The 17,814-nt window shown below is 49.3% G+C and overlaps 1 protein-coding gene across 2 annotated transcripts in view; it reads left to right on the top strand.

Moving 5' to 3' along the window:
* Positions 1–17,814, top strand: part of pou6f2 (POU class 6 homeobox 2) — a 67,094-nt gene that overhangs the window by 21,543 nt on the left and 27,737 nt on the right. For both annotated transcript variants that reach the window (XM_086020950.1, XM_086020948.1), the window contains exons 4-5: positions 2,677–2,780; positions 6,867–7,083. In XM_086020950.1, coding sequence (XP_085877076.1) covers positions 2,677–2,780; positions 6,867–7,083 — 321 coding nt within the window. The remainder of the gene's footprint in view (positions 1–2,676; positions 2,781–6,866; positions 7,084–17,814) is intronic.

Raw genomic sequence — 17,814 nt, 5'->3', positions numbered from 1 at the left:
CAGAATCAAGTCATTGTTCAGAGATGTTGTTTAACTTGAAAAAGGTCCATATCCGTGGAATTTCAGCCTCTCAAGACTAAAGGTTCTCCAATTTGGGGAGTTCTTCATGAAAGCAGGCTGATGATCTTTATGCTGAATCAAGATAAGAGTGAGACATTTGTAATCATCTGCTTTTACTTTAGACTGGAATTTTTGCTACGTTGTCATCGATGTCACAGAACAAACCAGTCATTGATTCAGGATCATTTCATGTTTTTCTCACAACAGTGTGATATAATGAAATGTTTCTGAAATGATGCAAATTATTTGATCCAATTCATCGACTAATTGGAAAATGTAATTGACACATTAATTATTCCAATGATTGCCACACAATTGAGAATGTTGCCCTACATTTGAATGATTGAAAATCACACATTTTATCGGTTTTTTTTTTCTCTTTTCTTACTGTGAGATTCAAAAGCTAGCGAGAAAATAATCAGTCAGTTCTTCATGTTCTGATTGGATTTTCCAGTTGAAAATAGAAAGAACACGATTTTTCCTTATCGCGGAACTGCTCTTAAGCGCAAACGGCGAGGGTGCCGTAATGGCGGAAATAATTGGCGAAAAGAGACGCGCTTGTCAAAAAGCGTCCTCGGTGCCGACGTCCGCCGAGAGCCGGCGGTAGAAAACCAGCAAGAAGAAGCGAGCGAGTGAGCGAGCGGGCGAGCGGGCGAGCGAGCGTCTTCCCGTGGGCTTGAGGTTCATGTGATGGGTCACGCCATTCACCAATTATTTGGATTTTATGGGGAAAGATGAAGAGATTTTACTTGGCGTAGGTTGAGTTGAAAATGCCTTGCATAAATACACTTGACAGGCAACGAGATCTCGCCGCTCAAGTTATTCAATGGTACATTTGATCTGGCTCGCCGTCGCCCTGTCTGTTCAAAATGAAGACCCGGTCGTCTGGGAAGAAAAAAGCCGCCGTCTTTCGTCCTTTTAAAAGCTGCCACAGTCCATTTAGGAAAATCAATCTTTATGCCGAAAGGTGATTGTATTTGGGGTGCAATTCATTGCCGGTGCGCTGCTTTTTAACAAGGGTGTGTGGCTCTCAGTCACATTTGCGCACGCTCGACTTGACCCACCCCCCACCCCGCCCCCGCCCCCTCCCGAATCCACTTTATTCCCCGGGAAGGGAAAAAAGAGCTGCTGTGCGAAATGAGAAGACGATGTGCGCAGCTCTTGTCAGGCGTTTTGCCGTCGGACGCTGAAAGCTCTTCTGGTCGTCTTTGTCAAGAAAAGATCACAGCGCATCTTAGGTGTAAACAAGTCCATTGGATTGCGCACGTGAACTGACTCAATCAGCGTGCAACAGTGCGGTGATTATTCAGGCCGGCAAAGCTTCAAACGCCATTTTCATAAAAGAAAACAAGTCATTGCTTGGTTTGGCACGTCAAAGCAGAAACCTTCATGCCAAAATGTCCTTTCATGACGGCAGTCATTATCAGGAGGAAAAGGTGGCACGGCACGGCGGTGACAATTACTCACCAAGCAAGACAAAAGCGTGATAGATAAAAGACAGAAGAAGGTCTCCGGAAAGATGTCGAATGGCACAACTGCAGTCCTCGCTGGCAAAGCATTCATCAGGGAAACGGCAGTGGGGCGCGTCCGTTGATTCGGCGTTCGGGAACGCTGTTGCGCTCTTGACATTTTCATCAAAAACAACACATGATACAACCGTCTTCAGGAGAGAGCCGCATTTCACACAGGGAAAATCACCCGTTACCTGCTTTCAAGATTTTGTAAATCTCGCCTTCCGGTGGTCAAATGTTCAGCTCGACTCTTTGGTTCTGCGGGACTTCCAAATGTCTCTTAAAACAATGATTGCCAAACTTAGAAGCGTCAAAAGGCTTCATCGGTCATAAAGTGGCTTTCTCGATGCTGGATAAACGAGGGCTTGCTCCTTTACCACTGGACGTCTTTAGTGACGCTCGCGTTCTGAAGCTCCCTGCAACATTTTTCTCCAGCCTGTTTTGTGGAGCTGCGCGGTTGGACAAGAATTCTGATTTTAGCCCAAGTTCCTCAGTAGGCCTCAGAGCGATGTTGCGATGGGCTGATTTCTGGAACCGTTTGCTTTTAAAATCAGACTTGTCAAGCTTGCGTGCCCAGCGGTTCATCATCATCATCATCATAATGCATTGGGTCAGAGGGGGGCCCCGTTGAGGCCGCCGCTCGCTACGTTACTTCCTTCCTGTTTCCCCGCAGCCAGCGTCAGCCCGCGTACTACCTTCCCCCCCCCCCCCCCCCTCGTGGGCTGATTGCGTCCCTCGCCGCGGGCCACGAGTGCAGCCGGCGCAGGGGAGGGGAGGCGGGATCACACGGCCGGGCGATACTCTCCCGTGTAAATGGCCGAATGATACGCTCCTCATCTCTCAGCGCTAATGGAGGCCAGCGGGCACCCGCCGGCACGCGCGCGCCGTCGTCAATCAGCTCATTTATTCAGCGCGGCGGCGGCGGCTATTGATGAAACGCTTAAATACAAATTAGGCAGCGCCCTCGCCCGGGCGCCCCCCCGCCCCCGCCCGCCCGCCTTCCTGTCGGCACACTCACACAAATACACGGGCCGTCATGTCTTTGACCTCTGTTTCTTTTTTTGTCGTTGTTGTCGTTTTCTCCATGTGACACGGGACACGGCAGGGGCCCGCGAAAGTTCAGTCCGGTCGGACATCGGCAGCAGCCCCTCGGAGCAGAGTCAAGTGGGCCAGTCGCGCCCGGGCTACCCGGCCGCCATGGGGCCACAGGTCAGTCAAGCGCCTTCATCCGTTTGCTCTTTCCAAATCACTTTTCCCTTCCGCGCCTTCCTTTCATCTGCCGAGCCACTCAAATCTGAAGAGTAGAGGTTAGACAATTCAGCGATTCATCCGCAAATAAGCGACGATCAAATGAATCCGCAATTATTTGGATCATCGATGAATCGTTTGGAGAGGTTATTTCACTTCAGACTGCCCAAATGGTTGTAGTCAGTAGCAAATTACTGATTGCCTTTGCGCTGACTCCAAAAGAGACATTTGCAAACATCTGCATTGCAACTTTGTAAAACAATCATCGACGTTTTTATCCATTTTCCTAGACGCAACCAGGAATTGATTCATAATCACTTTATGCGTGTGCATTTTCTGCACTCTCAATGTCCTGTTTTTCAGTAAAGAGACGATGCAAAAGAAAAAGTCAGATTGATTAATTGCAAAAAATCGTCATATAATCAAATATTGAAAGGTCAGCATTATGGGACGCTTTTGATTGTTGGGACGCTTTTGATTGTTTTTCAAACTGTCGTCCAATCGAAAGCAAAGTTTTTCTTTTGATCCAAACAAAACACAGCAAGCAATCAAAAACCAACACGCGTTGAAATGCTAGTTCAAGCATATACAATATTTCCAAATTTGTTTGTTTTTTATTTTAATTTTCACAAAGAAAATTTTCTTTGCTGAAGATAAACGTGTTTTACATGTCAAAGACCCTCAAAATGTTGTGAAGCACATCTTCAACTCTTTGGATTTATTTTTCCTTTTTGTTTTATCACTAAAAATGTCAGAAATATGTATTTGTGTTTTTCAAAAACATCTTATCTTTATTGACACTTGAATCCAAATTGCAAATAAAACATTTTTGTTTTTGCTCTTGTTGATTAAAACTTTTGAGTTTTGATGTTTTTCAGAAGTATAGCATGTGTGTCAGCAAATGTGAATTCTTCAAAATGGTTGTTTATCTGAAACACACTGGTCGTTTTCAGATTGGATTCAAATCCTCACGTTTGGATTTACTTGTTTTTCCGAACAATCCACCAAATGTTGGCGCCGTCCAATGAAATGCATCTGCCTCTCCAGTATATTTTGGGAGTATTTTGTCTTTGCATTCCACAAAACTCTTCTTTTTTTGGTTTTGTGTTGTTTTTGTTCATGCATAAGCGGAAGCACCTTGGACAACATGGATTGACCAGTTTCTCTATTAGCCGGAATGCAGCCCGACCTTCCCAACCCGACCGAGTCTTCTTTCGATGTCATCGATGCCTCCCGCTGGGTTAGGGCGCAATAATTGTCAACGTGCAGGAATGAAGCTTTTTTGTCACTGCTTCGGCCGTGATGCTAACGAGGAGACAAGGCGGAGGTGCCCGCCCGCGGCCTGCACTAAACACTTTGCGCTAAATCAGCCTCTGTCCGATCCGATTGGATTTTTGGGGCTGGTGGCGCCACGCTGTTAATTAACGTCCGCCTCATTAGTGTCCACGCATCCGCACAATTTCCCTGGCGGGAGGACACATTTGGGCTGGAGAAAAGTCACACCAGAGCGATTGCTTTTGCTCTCAAGTGGCACACTTTGAATCCGTGTCGTGGCAGCCTCGGAAAGTTTTCAAGTGTGGAATCAGATCGCTACGGACCCAAACCAGGCCTTTTCCAAACGCTGGTACGTGTTAGGGTGGTGCACGCCGTTGACATCGACACATGTTGAACATTTCCAGTCTTTCCAGCCTCGTTTAGCGGGCCAGCATTGCGACGGCTCAGACTTGAATGCAAATTTTTGCCAGCCCATCAATGGGCCTGGTGTAAATTCAGCCCTCGCGTTGACGGAACAAACGAGGTCAATTCCAAGCACTCGTCTGTACACGCGCGTCTGTCTACCTGCTGTCTCTGAGATGCGCAGAAATCAAGAGGAGGAAAGCGCGCAGCTCTCAACAGCCGCCCGCTGTCTAATATATGAACCCTGTCAGGCGGGCCGGCCTGCGTCGAGCAAACACTTTGGAGAAACAAAGGCGCCCTGCCCAATTCTCCTCTCGCCAGATCGATGCCTTTGATAGATTCCCCGCTCTCGAGCCGGATATTGTGGGAAGGACCATTATCCGCCGCTAGTTTACCCAACGTGAATCCACCTTGCTGCCCCGTGTTGGCGCCGCCGCCGCCCGCTAGCACTTGGAGTGACAAAAGTCTGCTATCTGGACCATTATGGGCAATTTCTCAGTGCGCGAGCTGCCAGGCCGACACAGGAGCCTCCTCAAACCCCTGATGGGCCCCATCCCGCGTCCAGCGCCTGTGTGTGCGTCCTCGCGCCCCCCCCCAGGGGACCACTTTTCATCAGTCAGCTGTCAAATCCTCCAACTCACAGCAGATGATTTTTTTTTTTTTTTTTCTAAAACGTCTCGGCTATAAATGACAGTGCATGGTCAGATCCGTATTGCGCAATGTTTTATACGCTAGGTCAAAGTGCAAAAGAAAAAAGGCAAACATCTCCAAAACCTAATGTGCTAGTAAAAAGTCCAAACTTTTGGGGAATCGGCGTGAAAAATACGTTGAGGAACACCAAGCCATCTTTAATTGAATTTTGCTCTCGACCAGTGTTGTCTTTGTGTTTTGCAATAGAAGACATCAACATCGGCTCTGATTCGTTGCTTCATCGGAAAAAACGGTCACCATATCAATCGATTATTGAAGTAATCCTGAGTCGAAGCCCTCCAGTAGTTTGCGGTGTTTGTTTGGTTGGCAGTTGGCCGGCAGAAGGCTTGTCGCATTTCGATCGCGGAGGCCGGGCCGCTCCATGAGTAGCGCAACGAAAAATCAACCGGTGGCTTCGTAAATGTCCAGGTCCTCACTAGAATTCTTTCAAGGGAGATGAAAAGCGGGAAATCATTTGTGCCCTTACGTTGAATTTTCCCATGATTCCGTTTCCTATTCCACAAGCGCAGCATTACTCCGAGCGGCGTTTTGACTTTGTGCCGGCGCGGCTGATGCTTCTTGCTTTAACTTCCGAGCAAAGCAAGAAAGCTGCAGGTGGCCTCAAACTTTTGCCGACAACCTACTTGCAGCATTTCATCTCCGTTTTGTGGCACTCGTTTAATTGCACGTTTGCTTCATCAAAATGAAGGCAAAGCGACATCCCAAATTCCTCAGCCCTCAAAGGCGCCGTCGTAAAAGAGCAAAATACATTTGAAGACGCCTCCCCTTGCGCGGCGCTGGCCTCCTTATACCGTTTCTTTTCCTCCACGCTGCCGCTCTTCACCTCCACCAATCGCGACGCGAGTGAGGCTTCCTGTCAGCCGTCGCAAGAGTCAACTCGTCAAACGTTTCTTTTTCTTTCTTCCCCACACTAAGCGCTGCGCATTTGAGGCACATTTGGCTCCGCGACGAGGAGATTTCTTCGGTGGCACGCAGCGTAAATCACGGGCAGACAGAGAAGTGCCCCGACTTGATCCGCGGAAGGAGCGACGGCTCGCCTGTGGCGGTCGCCGTGCGAAGCCGGCGCCATCCAGACACGACGGCTCCCACGAGTTCGCTCCTTTTGGCACACCGGGCCAACTCAGGAGTCACCTCAAATATCCCGACACATAAACACTTTTGAAATTCTCCATTGTAGTTGTTTTGCAGAATGGCTTCTATATTTTCAGAATGATACTTCTGATACGGCATGACGATTTTATTTGTAAGTCAGGTAAACATTTTCCTGTTTGGAGCAATTTAAAAAAAAACAAAAAAAACAGCAAAGCATTTTTTTCAGCTCCCGGTACAGAAGTCCACTTCAATTACAGTGTTTAACTGCTCTTTTATTTCAATGTATTTTATGTGTTAGAAATCGAGCATTTTTCAAAATTGCCAGTGATACTCAGTGAGACAAAAACAAATGTGTGCTGTGAAAAGGTCCATCAATAGATAAGGACAATTAAAGATGCATCAATCACGGTTTTATCATGAAACGGCAGACTCAGAATCATAATGGAATGTTGAAGTTCGAGAAAGCCGTCCCGATTCTTTTCTTTGTTTGCTTTGTGTTTTTTTTTGACAACTTTTGTCAGTGTCAAAATGACGTTGAATTGGGATGCGCTTTGTGCGTCTCCACAGTCGCTGCTGGTGGCCCAGCAGCTGGCCAACGCGGTGGGCGGCGCCATGTCCGGGGCGGCGGCCATGAACCAGCCCATCCTCATCCCCTTCAACGCCGGCGGGCACCTGGGCGGCCAGCAGGGCCTGGTCCTCTCGCTGCCCGCCACCAACCTGCAGAGCCTGGTGGCGGCCGCCGCCGCCGGCGGCCTCATGACGCTGCCCCTACACAACCTGCAAGGTAAGCACGTTTGGCTCCATACCCCAGCCTGTTTTCAACGGCCTCTTTTATCACGTCCAAGCATTAATCGATTATCAAATCAATGGGTCATTATTTTTTAGATACCTTTTTTCCATTCAAAATTGGCCAAATGCTGAGAATCTCAGCTTCTCAACAGTAAATGTTCTCCAATTTCTGTTGTCTGCCATGAAAGCGGACTGATCAAACGAAAACATTGGAAGACAACAATCCCTTTCTTTTTTTCAATTTTCGGACTCATGTTGCAGACCAAACCGGAAACTGAACCAGCATTCATTTATGTTCATTAGAAATAATGCCACCAGCATTCATTTATGTCAATTAGAAATAATGCCATGTTTTTTAATAAAGGCATGGAAATGAACTTGAATCGGATCAATCGAGAAAAATAATTGACGGTCAAATTGATACATCAATAATTGATGATGAGAAAATGTCACCGTATGTTTGGGATCTGGAAGTGTGTTGAAGTGGGAAATCTCGCACGTTTTTGCAAGCCATGTTTCTTGCACAAAGGACTGACATTGGCATTGTTGTCTCATTTTCCATGAGGTCATTCAGTCGTGTCGGGAATGAAACTCCATCAGGTAATAATGTCTTGGCGAAGCAGCATTCGGCTCATTTCATTGTTGTCGTCCGTCCAGTCCCGAGTTACTGCAACGCGGTTTTGTGATTTTGTGCGAGATTGAAATTCTTCTTGTTTGCCAGTGTTATGGAACTCAAAAGAGCAAAGCTGACCCAGTGATTTTTTTTTCTTTCTAAATTCCCCACCAAAATCCCATTTCCAATTTCCATCCCTTAATTCATCTCTTAATTAGAAGAGTGGAAAGATATTCAAATTATTTTGAGAAGGCCAACTTGGAAGTACTGATTGTTCTTTTCTCCATCCTGTGACGGAGACGCCACCGTTTCTCTTTTTGTCTCTCTCTCTGTTCCGCCAAAGAGTGAGAAGGCTTCCTTCCTTCCGAGCAGGTCGGAATCCTTTGGGGCTTCGCCACCCTCGCCTCACCCGGCCTTAAGCAACAAAGCGGATTAATTACAGGTCACCGTTTTGCAGTGCGGCGCAAAAGCACTCTGTGCCTCTTTTCTCTCAATTCTCCTTTTTTTATCTCGCCCTCATCCTTCCATCCAGCAGCTGTACTTCTGTGTGCCTTTGAAACTTTAATGTCCAAATGTTCCCTTTTGATCATACTTGTAAATGGTTTTCATTTTAATGTTTAAAACATTGTCTCTTTTATACCATTAGATTGAGGGATGGATGGGATGGCGGGGGGGCCCACGCACGTCTGTCATGAATCTTGGATGAGTGCAGCGCACTAATGTCAAAAGACGTCCAGGCCGCATGTAAAGCGGTGTGTGTGTGTGTGTGTGTTTTTTTATTTTAGGGAGGCGATATTACAATAATGCTGGTACAGCACAAAGTGCAGGGGAGGGGAAAGTGGACGGACGCGTGCCTGCAGTGTGGGAAGGCGGGCGGCGGCCTAATGGACACAAACATGCATAAATAACAACAAGCGCGGCTGGCGGGCAGAGCTTTTAATAAATCCCTTCACGTGGATCAGAATGGCTCACATTGCCGCCGGCCGGGACCGCCTTCCAGGGACCGCCTTCCAGGGACCGCCTTCCAGGGGCCTCCCACCGATTTTACAAACGCATCCATTTTTGGGGGTCGCAGGTAGACGCGCGGGTCGCCTTTTTTGGGTGGAAAGCACTCAGCTATCCGATGTACACGGTGTCCCCGTAAAGGGGCAGGGAAGGATTTATTTCATTTCTTCTTTTTCCTGAAACCTGCTCGGCACGTCCTCCGGTCTGAAGGCGATGCGTTGAAGGGACCTCCGCTGAGAGAAAGTGACACGAGTCAGGAGTGAAGCTAAATGTCTTGACTATGTCGGGGCCCCCGCGGCCACGCGGCGCTCCTCCGCTCGCCGCTGTCCGAGCCCATCACGGCCGGCCTCGACTGAGGCCTGCTGGCGCAGCGCCTCTGTCGGACGGCCGCTCGCACGCACTCGCGCCGCCTCCCAATTAGTGTCACGTCAGACACCTGGCGGGCTCCCATAATGAGACTGCGGCAGGGGCGGAGCCAATGCAAGACCTCAGGCCTAATGAGGCGGCTAACGAGCCGTTAATAAGGCTGCTTGTCTTGGAAGGGCAGTGAAGCGCAACGTTGACAAGCATCTGCCGGCTAACACAAGAAGGAAGGAAGGAAGGAAGGAAGGAAAGGGATGGAAATCGTGGAGTAACTTGCGATTCATGCGGGTTGCCATGCCTTTCATTACTGGACGCTCGAAAAAGTCGCAAAGACCCACATCCAAAGTTGATAAGGAAGTTGCCCATTTAGGTTTGAAGCAGCCATTTTGGACAAATGTATTTATTTTAAAAAAAAGTTACAAATCAAATAAACACCAGTTTGACCCACTGACACAAAATGGGGTGGGCATGTCCATCATGACACCACAAACGAAAAAGCGTCGGCCATTTTGCTTCGAAGCCGCCGTTTTGGGCCAATCCCTGCCGGGTTTGCGCTTTAGGACTTGAACTCCGACCAGGGATTCGACCCAGTGAGAGGCGATGGGGAGCACGTGTGCCGCGCAGAATTGCCCAGCTTCTTTGCCTACGTCATCCAACGTGGGCGGAGCACGCCACGCCGCGCCACGATAATTTGATGATCAAATTACCCGTTGGGCACCGCTCGTAGCTTGAACTCGTTTTGCATGTGTTTGCGGAGAATCCGAGTACTAACTTGGCGAGAAACTGAATGTTTGTCAGAATGATTCATGCGAGCGCAAAAAAACAAACTCCCGGTGAAACTAAACAAGGGAGAAAGTTATCCTTTGTGACAGGAGCGCACACAAATCCGGCTGACTTCACAGAGGCTCCAAAAGTAGGTTGCGTCACACCGCAGCTCTGTAAACATTGACGACTATTACCTCTCTAAAACATACATGAGTGCCAGACTTTTAAAAATGAGGCCTTTTTGTATGATGGCAACCTCGCTCATGATTTTCTAACAAGGAAATGGTGATTAACCCGCTTGTACAACTAGCTGCATCAAAGCCAGCCTGAACAAAGTCTCGATCCGCCGACTCCTCTTCTCCGCACTCGCAGCTAATGCGAAGGCGCCGCTCGACTTGGAAGCTCGTAATAAGCACACGCCGCCTTATTTGCCGCGCATCACATCAGAGAGCCGCCGAAGTTCTAATGGCGGAGGTGAGAGCGCGCCGCCGCTGTTTGCCGGTTTGAAAGGTCGGCATCCCACTCACCTGCCGTAATGAGAGCCGGCGCGGCTGCCAATCAAAGCCCCGCCGCCCCGTCTGGCGTTGCGATTCCGACGCTCGGCGGTGTCGCTCGGAGGTTGCGGCGTGCCGGCGCGCTACAAATGAGGGAAATGGCTGCGCTCATTACGCCACCTGAGGGCCGGCCCCCAGGAGGGAAGAGTCGAATGTTTTGGCAATTGCTACGCGTGTCAGCCTGCGACGCCTCCGACTCGGCTGGCGGTTCGTGTCGGAGCCAGGCCTCTCCTTCCCCCTAAGCTTACTTACTGCCTTTGCTCACGGCGCTCTGTAGCAGGCGGCGCCTTGGGCCCCTTGCTGGCATTCCGACGGCCGCTAGCCTTCGCCCTCGTCGAGTACAAAGAGGCGCGGACCGAGACGAAGCAACGTGTTGCTTGCACGGCCGACACGTAGGACAAGCCGAAGGAACAAATCTAAGACCCAGTCTCCCTGTGGAGTCTTCTTTTGGCCCAGGCCAAGACTTGCCAAAGACCAGAAACTCACTGCGGCCAAGACAAGACTTTTGAGAGTCCAGACTGAATCGAGACCAAGACCGGGACGAGCCTAGACTGAGACGCGACCGAGGCCCGGACGACCCGAGACCGGGACGAGGCCGGACCGATCCAAGATCAAGACGATTCGAGCCCAGACAATGACAAGACCGTGCCATCAAAATCCCTTTTGAAAATAGTCTAACAACATTCCGTCCTGAATTTTACTTGCTTGTAATGTTATTCATACGAATCTCCTAATAGTAGTGAGATTCACTAAAACGCTTGAATTGAAGGGATTTGCAGTTGGTTGTTGGGCCAAGTGCTCCTCCTTGTCATCGCACTCATCAAGTCGAAGATCAGTGCTGGCCGGGCTGGACTGAAAATCCAGACTGGGCTCAAGACCAAGACTTTCGGGAGTCGATTCCGAGACAAGACTTTGAAGGTTTGCTCTCGAGACCAAGCGCGGCCTTGAGTGAAATCAAATGTTCTGGCAATGGGCCTCCCAAACATCCTGCAATTGCTGCTTGTGGACTCCGTCACAAGTGAACGGCAGACAAAAATCTTCTTCGGCCATCACGGAGATCGGCGTCACCCATTCATCGGTTTTGAAACTTGTTGTCGTTGCCGTCGTTGTTTTATTGGGTTTGTTATCGGCGTAACAAAAGAGAAAGTGGGTGCATATTTCCTCAAGATGGGAAGACAATGGCGGGCCGAGTCATCCCTTTCCCACGCGTGACTGTTTCATTTGCAGGCTTCTCCGGCACATCGCCCCTTTTAATGTTTTAACTCGAGCCGCAGCTCGCTACCGAGCGAGAGAGAGAGAGAGAGAGAGAGAGCGCTCGGCATTAAATAAATAATGGTGATAAAATGTAGAGCTCATACATTTCAAAGTTAATGCGACTAGCGGCGCGATCGGAGCAGCTGCACACAGTCCTCCCAGCGCTAATTTGATTGATTTGTTGTGACAGCAGCCAAATAATTGAGAGTGAGAGGTGCTGCGAGCGAGTCAGCCAGCCAGAGAGTGAGCGAGCGAGCGAGCGCAGCGAACGCCCGCCCGCCCGCCCTCCCTCCCTCCCTCCCTCCCTCCCTCCCCTGCTTTCTCGTCGCCCAATATGCGCCACTAGTTTATTGTTTGCCTTGGCCGACAAGCTGCCTTTGCGACGACTCCCAATCAAAGTGTGCAGACGAGACGTGAGGGGGTTGGAATCAAACAAGCGCGTTTTCACGGAGCCTCCTGCACGCCGACACGCAAACGCGCACGCACGCCCCCCCGAGACGTCGCTTTGAAGCTCGTTCTTAGCGCCTCACTTGTTGCCGGCGCGCTAATGATTTGTCTTCCATACGCGGCGTAATTGTGCACTTGATTGTAGCGCATTATGTTTAACAGCGTGCATCCCCAGATATTTGGGGAGCACGCACGCACACAGGCGACGGCGCTCTTCTCTTCCCTTGGCTTACTGGCGATGCGCCGCGCTACTGCCCGAGCCCGCATCACAAACTTGTTGGCGTGGACAACCTTGCGGTCAAATGTTATTGAAATAAACAAACACGTTGGGCTGTCACTGCGACTCAATCAGAAGACGCGGCTGGCCGAGTGCTGAATAGAAAGAGAAGGGAGACCTTTGGGAGATCTGGATGAGGACAATGTCGTCAGCCGTGAAATTGTCCGGATATGGTCGTGAAGTCGTATCCATGGTGGGCTTTGTCCAACGGCACTCGTTTGAAAAAAGTTCAACAATGTCTGCGATTGATTACGTAATCGATTATCAAATGTGGTTGTCGGTGAATGTGCTAATTGCTTATCGGTTGCACTTGTAAGACGAATTGCGCGCAGAAATTTCCACGCCTCCGCCGCGTGGCCCCGGAGATGTTTTGTGGAAATTCCGTCTCCCTCTCCGCGGCCGAAGGTCGCTGGGCGCCAACTTGTAGTCGAGCGTTGCAAATGAGAATTGATTTGTGATTTACAAAATGAACTTGCGAAAGGCTGCAAGTGCAAAAAGAGACGAGGTGCGGCGACGGGGAGCGGATGCGGGAGACGCCAGCCTCGCGCAAGCGGAACTCTTGACTGTTTGCCACTCGGCGCTGTTGCGCTTGACTCGGGATGCCCATGCTAATGCTATGGCAACAAGATCAACGTCGGCACCCGTGCTTCCGGCATGACCCTGCATGACACCGCATGTTCCGTGCGGCCCGCTCGCTATTTCGCACATTTTTTTTGGCTACAGTTTACACTCCAACTCTTTTGGTCTGCCTCCTCCTGGTTACTTTTGGTGTGATTCCACTGTTGGCCATTAGATGGCGGAACGCTATTTCCTCAGGCCACTGTGTCAATTTGAAAGAAGAAGAATTGGAAACAAAAAGTATTTCAAACTCATGGCCATTTTTTTTCCGGAAGATTATTGAATGTGGAATTCACTTCAATCCTGCTTTTTACGCCTACAGAAAGCAACAGGTCATTGAGTTCATTGATCGTTCATTTGTCTTCTCCATGTCTCTCTCTATCAATATTTTAAGTGTGTTTGAATGTGTTTGTGTTGTGTTAAAAGTGTCTTCAAAGACCTTAAAAAATGACGTGCCTAAATGCTATAACAACATGCCTGGGGTGCATTTAAATGGAGTATTTCTGTGCCGCGGCTTTCACTAATGGCGGGGGTGGTCTGGGATGCAATCTCGGCGATGGCGAGGGGGGAGGAATTCTGTATTTTGCCTTGTGTCTTAATCAAACAAGCCAGTCGATGTTGCATTATGCGCCGCTCAATACCGCTTAGTCTCAACCCAGATGTTTGCAATTTTGATCAATAGGCCGAGGCAGTGAACACTTCCTGTATGGCGGCCGCCTCTGGATTTTCACCCCAAAACTTGAACGAGTCACCTTCGCCGCAGAGGCCGTTTTGGATCCCGCTACTCCGGTTTCACGGGGAGTCTGCGGCCACCCACGTCTGTCGGCAGATGGCGTCGCAACCCGACCCCGTCGCTAAAAGCCGTCTGCGGTTACTAATTGCCGACCGGGGCGTCATTACCTTAATGAATGGGGTGCGATTGGTTGGCGGGGGGGGGGCGTTCTATTATCAGCATCGGCGCAGCCTAAAAGGTCCCGGGAGACAGGCTTGGGTCCCACGGGCGCTATTTCTGAAGCGGCTGCATCGGAGGTGGCCTGCCAACAAGACTGCTGAGTATTCCGTACGGCGTACAGCTACGGCGCTCGGCGGGCTCTGACTGTCAAATTAGCCCCTGCGCTCGCACAGCTGGTTAAAAGACGCAGATCATCCGGTGTGGAAATAACATAGGTCTGATTCATACGTCCCGTAGCTTGGCTCTCGGATGATGTATTGTTGCGGGCGCGGGATTTCATTTACCGGCGCTGCCCTTTGCTGAACCTGTTGCTAGTCAGCCGGCACGATAAAGCGCATAAGTAGCACGCGGCTTCATTCATCACACTTGGCTGCGGGGCTCATACAGCATGCAGCCGTGGGGCCGCTAAAGGAGCCCCATCAGGATCCGCAGAGAATCCATTAGAGGGCCGGCCGGCGCATTTTGGTGCCGTGGCGTCGACGGAACATTAGCCAATCACTCTCGGCAGAAGCAGAAGCGCCCTTTAATGAACACACGGGAAGCCTCTTTCAAACGGGCTTTCTTCTCACCCTCGCTCACCTCCTCATGCCTGGAAGCAGTTTCTATGAGCGTGTGTGTCTATTCTCGTGAGAACGTCGTGACGTAGGGCTCCTACATGGTCCTAAAACTCACGCATTGGGCCAAAGATCATATCAAGGGCACTGGAAAGTTCTGACAATGAGTACCAGTTTCGACACTGAAATGAAGTTTGGTGGACAAAGTGTGCCCGGAATTGAACGTGAAGTCGGCCGTTTTAGGCCACTTCCAAGGCTTGTACTTTCCAAAAAATTAGCCGCTGACACCGATCGACAAGATCTCCCGTGAGCATGTTTTTCATAAGAGGACGCGTGAAAAAGTCTCAAGGACCCATGCCTGAAATTGAACAGGAAGTGTGTGCCATTTTGAAAAAAGAAAGGATCATTTTGAGCATTGGAAAAAAGGGGTGCAAGGGTGCCCTGCGCTTGAATTGTGTTGCCTTTGGACGTGCTGGTGAGCCGCTGGGCGCTGGGCGCTGTGCTGTGCTGTAGTAAAGAGCATTAATAATCACAAGAGGCTGCTTGTGCGTGTCACTCACGCGGCTCCTTCCACATCAGTGTGGCGCTGGCGGGCATGAGGCGCTGGCGTCAAAGTGCTTACACGCGCCCTCAGAAGCCCAGCAAAGGGAATCGTTAAGGAGGCCCAAGAATGGAAAGCAAATCCCATTGTTTGGGCTCATTTCATCCTTTTCTCTGCTCCTTCCCAAATGCAGCGCGCGGCAATGCGGCGGCACCACGCTCGCAGCGCAACAAAAGCCAAACAAAATGTCCTCCTCGTCTGCCTTTGGATTCGTTTCCTTGAGCATCAGAACCCACTGCTTAGCATTTTCTTTTGCTTTTTAGCATGTTTCATAAACAAGGGGGAAGACCCCCGCCCCCTCATTTTCCTGTGGGGAAGGTTTGGACATTTGGACTGCTTTGACTAATCCACACTTGTATTGCAATTTAAGGTGAAGCCCATTGTCAGGGCGACGCCTCCTTTTCCAGAGCGCTAAACGCAGCCCCTCAATCTCTCCCGGCTTTTACTGTCAGTCCAGAGAGCACTCAGTCATCTCTGTGCATCACAACCCCCGCCAACAGCAGCACCCCCCACCCAATATTGATTTTTCTCCCACTGAAACAGCCGCATGAACATAAATTTTGCATGAGGCTTTTACTCAGGGCCTCCGCGCTTTTGCTCTGACGACACATGACCGTGAACAGGCCCTAATAACCCGGCCCGGCCTGCCGGGCCCGGCCAGGCAGCACTGAAAGTTGTGTTGGGGGGCCGAGGACCCCTCGCTGGGAACCATTGTATTACATTTTGTCAACATATTCCTTGAAATGACCCAGGAGAAGGAGGAGGAGGTGCACGGATGCATTCTTTGTCATTGAAGCAGGCATGACGTCCCTGTGACGGTCCAGTCGCGCCCGCCCCGCCCATTCTTGATTCGGCCCACCGAGCAGTCACATGAACAAGCTTGTGTTCGGCGTTGCGCTCATTTAGCAGCTTCCTTCCCCTAAAATGAGTTGAATGCTTACAAAAATAAAGAAAACACAAATGCATCTGGCACTGTTTTCGAAAGCGCTTCATACATCAAGTTGAGAGTTGGTCATGCAATATCGATTTTTACCCGATTAAGAGACAGGACAGTCGGTGGAACACACGATTGTAAAAATATGCGCTAGTTGCAGACCTCAGTATGCCCTCAGCCTTTGAACCTCAACATTTCTGCCTCGTCAGAATGACTGTGAGTGTGCGAACCCCTGTTTTGAACAGCGCAGGCGGCGCTCACAAGCAAAACCGAGCTAGCTCAAACAAGAAAACGCCTCCATCCCCGTTAACCGCACCAATCAAAAATAAAGCCTGCTTTTCCTAAAGAAGCGTCACTCACAGCTGGACTCTTATGGATGCGGAAATTTGTCCTTCGTTTTTGATATATTTTTCATGAAAAGCCGTCTCCATTATAAAAAAATAATAAATAATCATTGTTGAATATCTACAAGCCTCGTCTGTGTTTTCAAGGGCCTCGAAGCTCCTCTTGCATGAAATTCCATGTCATTGCCGGTTAATAAGATTTTTAGCTTTTAACCTTCTTCTGTCACCTTTCATATTTTCTCTCCAAAGAAGAAAATCAGAGTGGAAAGAAAGTCAATCTTATTTCCGCGCAAACCCGCCAGCGCACCCCTCCTCGGATGGCCACGGGGGCCCCGCACCACCCACAGAGGTTGCCGGGCCACGCGCCTTGACAAAAGCGGGAGGCATTATCCGGTCCTGTTTGTGTAACAGCTCCATTAAAAAAAAAAAAAAAAAAAGGAGATGCTTTGACTAGCGTCACCTTGCCAATAATGAAGTGATTATTACTCCAAGCCACATCTTTTGCTCGATTATTACTCCAAGCCGCATCTTTTGCTCTCCAAACATTCTCAGTGATATCTCTCTTGCGCTTCTGCCTAGGAAGGATTCAGACTTGATACTTTTACACGATTCGCATTTTTGGAAAGTCTTGCAAAGGTGCAAATAGCCCTTCCTTGAGATTCAAGTGACCTGGCCGGAGTGCTTTTGCTTTGGAAAACAATCATCGACATTTTGGCCAATTTGCCGACATGTTCCAAGACCAAACCGGTGACCGAATCATAACCGTTTCACGTTGGTGTAGTTTCTGCACCGTGAGTGTTGAATGTTATAGGGACGGAAATTTAAAAAATGCTTTTTTTTTAAAAAGATGATTCACCCACTAATTGGAAAATGAAGCAACGGATTAGTAAAAGATTCCAATAATCATTAGTCATGAGCCTAATTCAAAGGTCCCAGAAGAGGGAAAAGCAAAAGTTGTCTTGAATAAAATGTCATTGTTATTTGCTTTTCTCTCTAAGCGGAGAGGGAACAATGGCTTCAAAAATCGGAGATCTTCTACGAAGGCCATTTGGCATCCCATCGCAACCGTCCGGTTTTAGCCGAGCAGAAAGTCGTTGCCGGAAAAGGCCAAATCACCAAAATGGCAACTGGACAAGTCTACTTTAATGTCACCTGCGAATTTCAAGTGATTGCCGCAATATCCGTCGTCGCATTATCCCGACGGCTTATCCTCATAATCGATGGGAAATATCCAGAACGGCCGTTCTGGATTCCTCCTTGCAAGAAAAAGTAGAAAACCAGAACAGGAGTCAGCATGGAATGAAGAACAAAGGCCATTTTGGCTAACACGGCAGCTGCGCTCCACTTTGAACGACGTCCTGATGACCTTTCCGTTCAGAAAAGGCCATTGAAAATAATACCAAATAATGAGCCGCGTGCTGCTTCGCCATGTCTTAAGACCGATC

This window comes from Filicampus tigris, chromosome 21 (assembly GCF_054856515.1).
Source record: "Filicampus tigris isolate MCC_2025a chromosome 21, RoL_Ftig_1.0, whole genome shotgun sequence".
Taxonomy (NCBI): domain Eukaryota; kingdom Metazoa; phylum Chordata; class Actinopteri; order Syngnathiformes; family Syngnathidae; genus Filicampus; species Filicampus tigris.
This window is presented reverse-complemented; position numbering and strand designations above follow the sequence as displayed.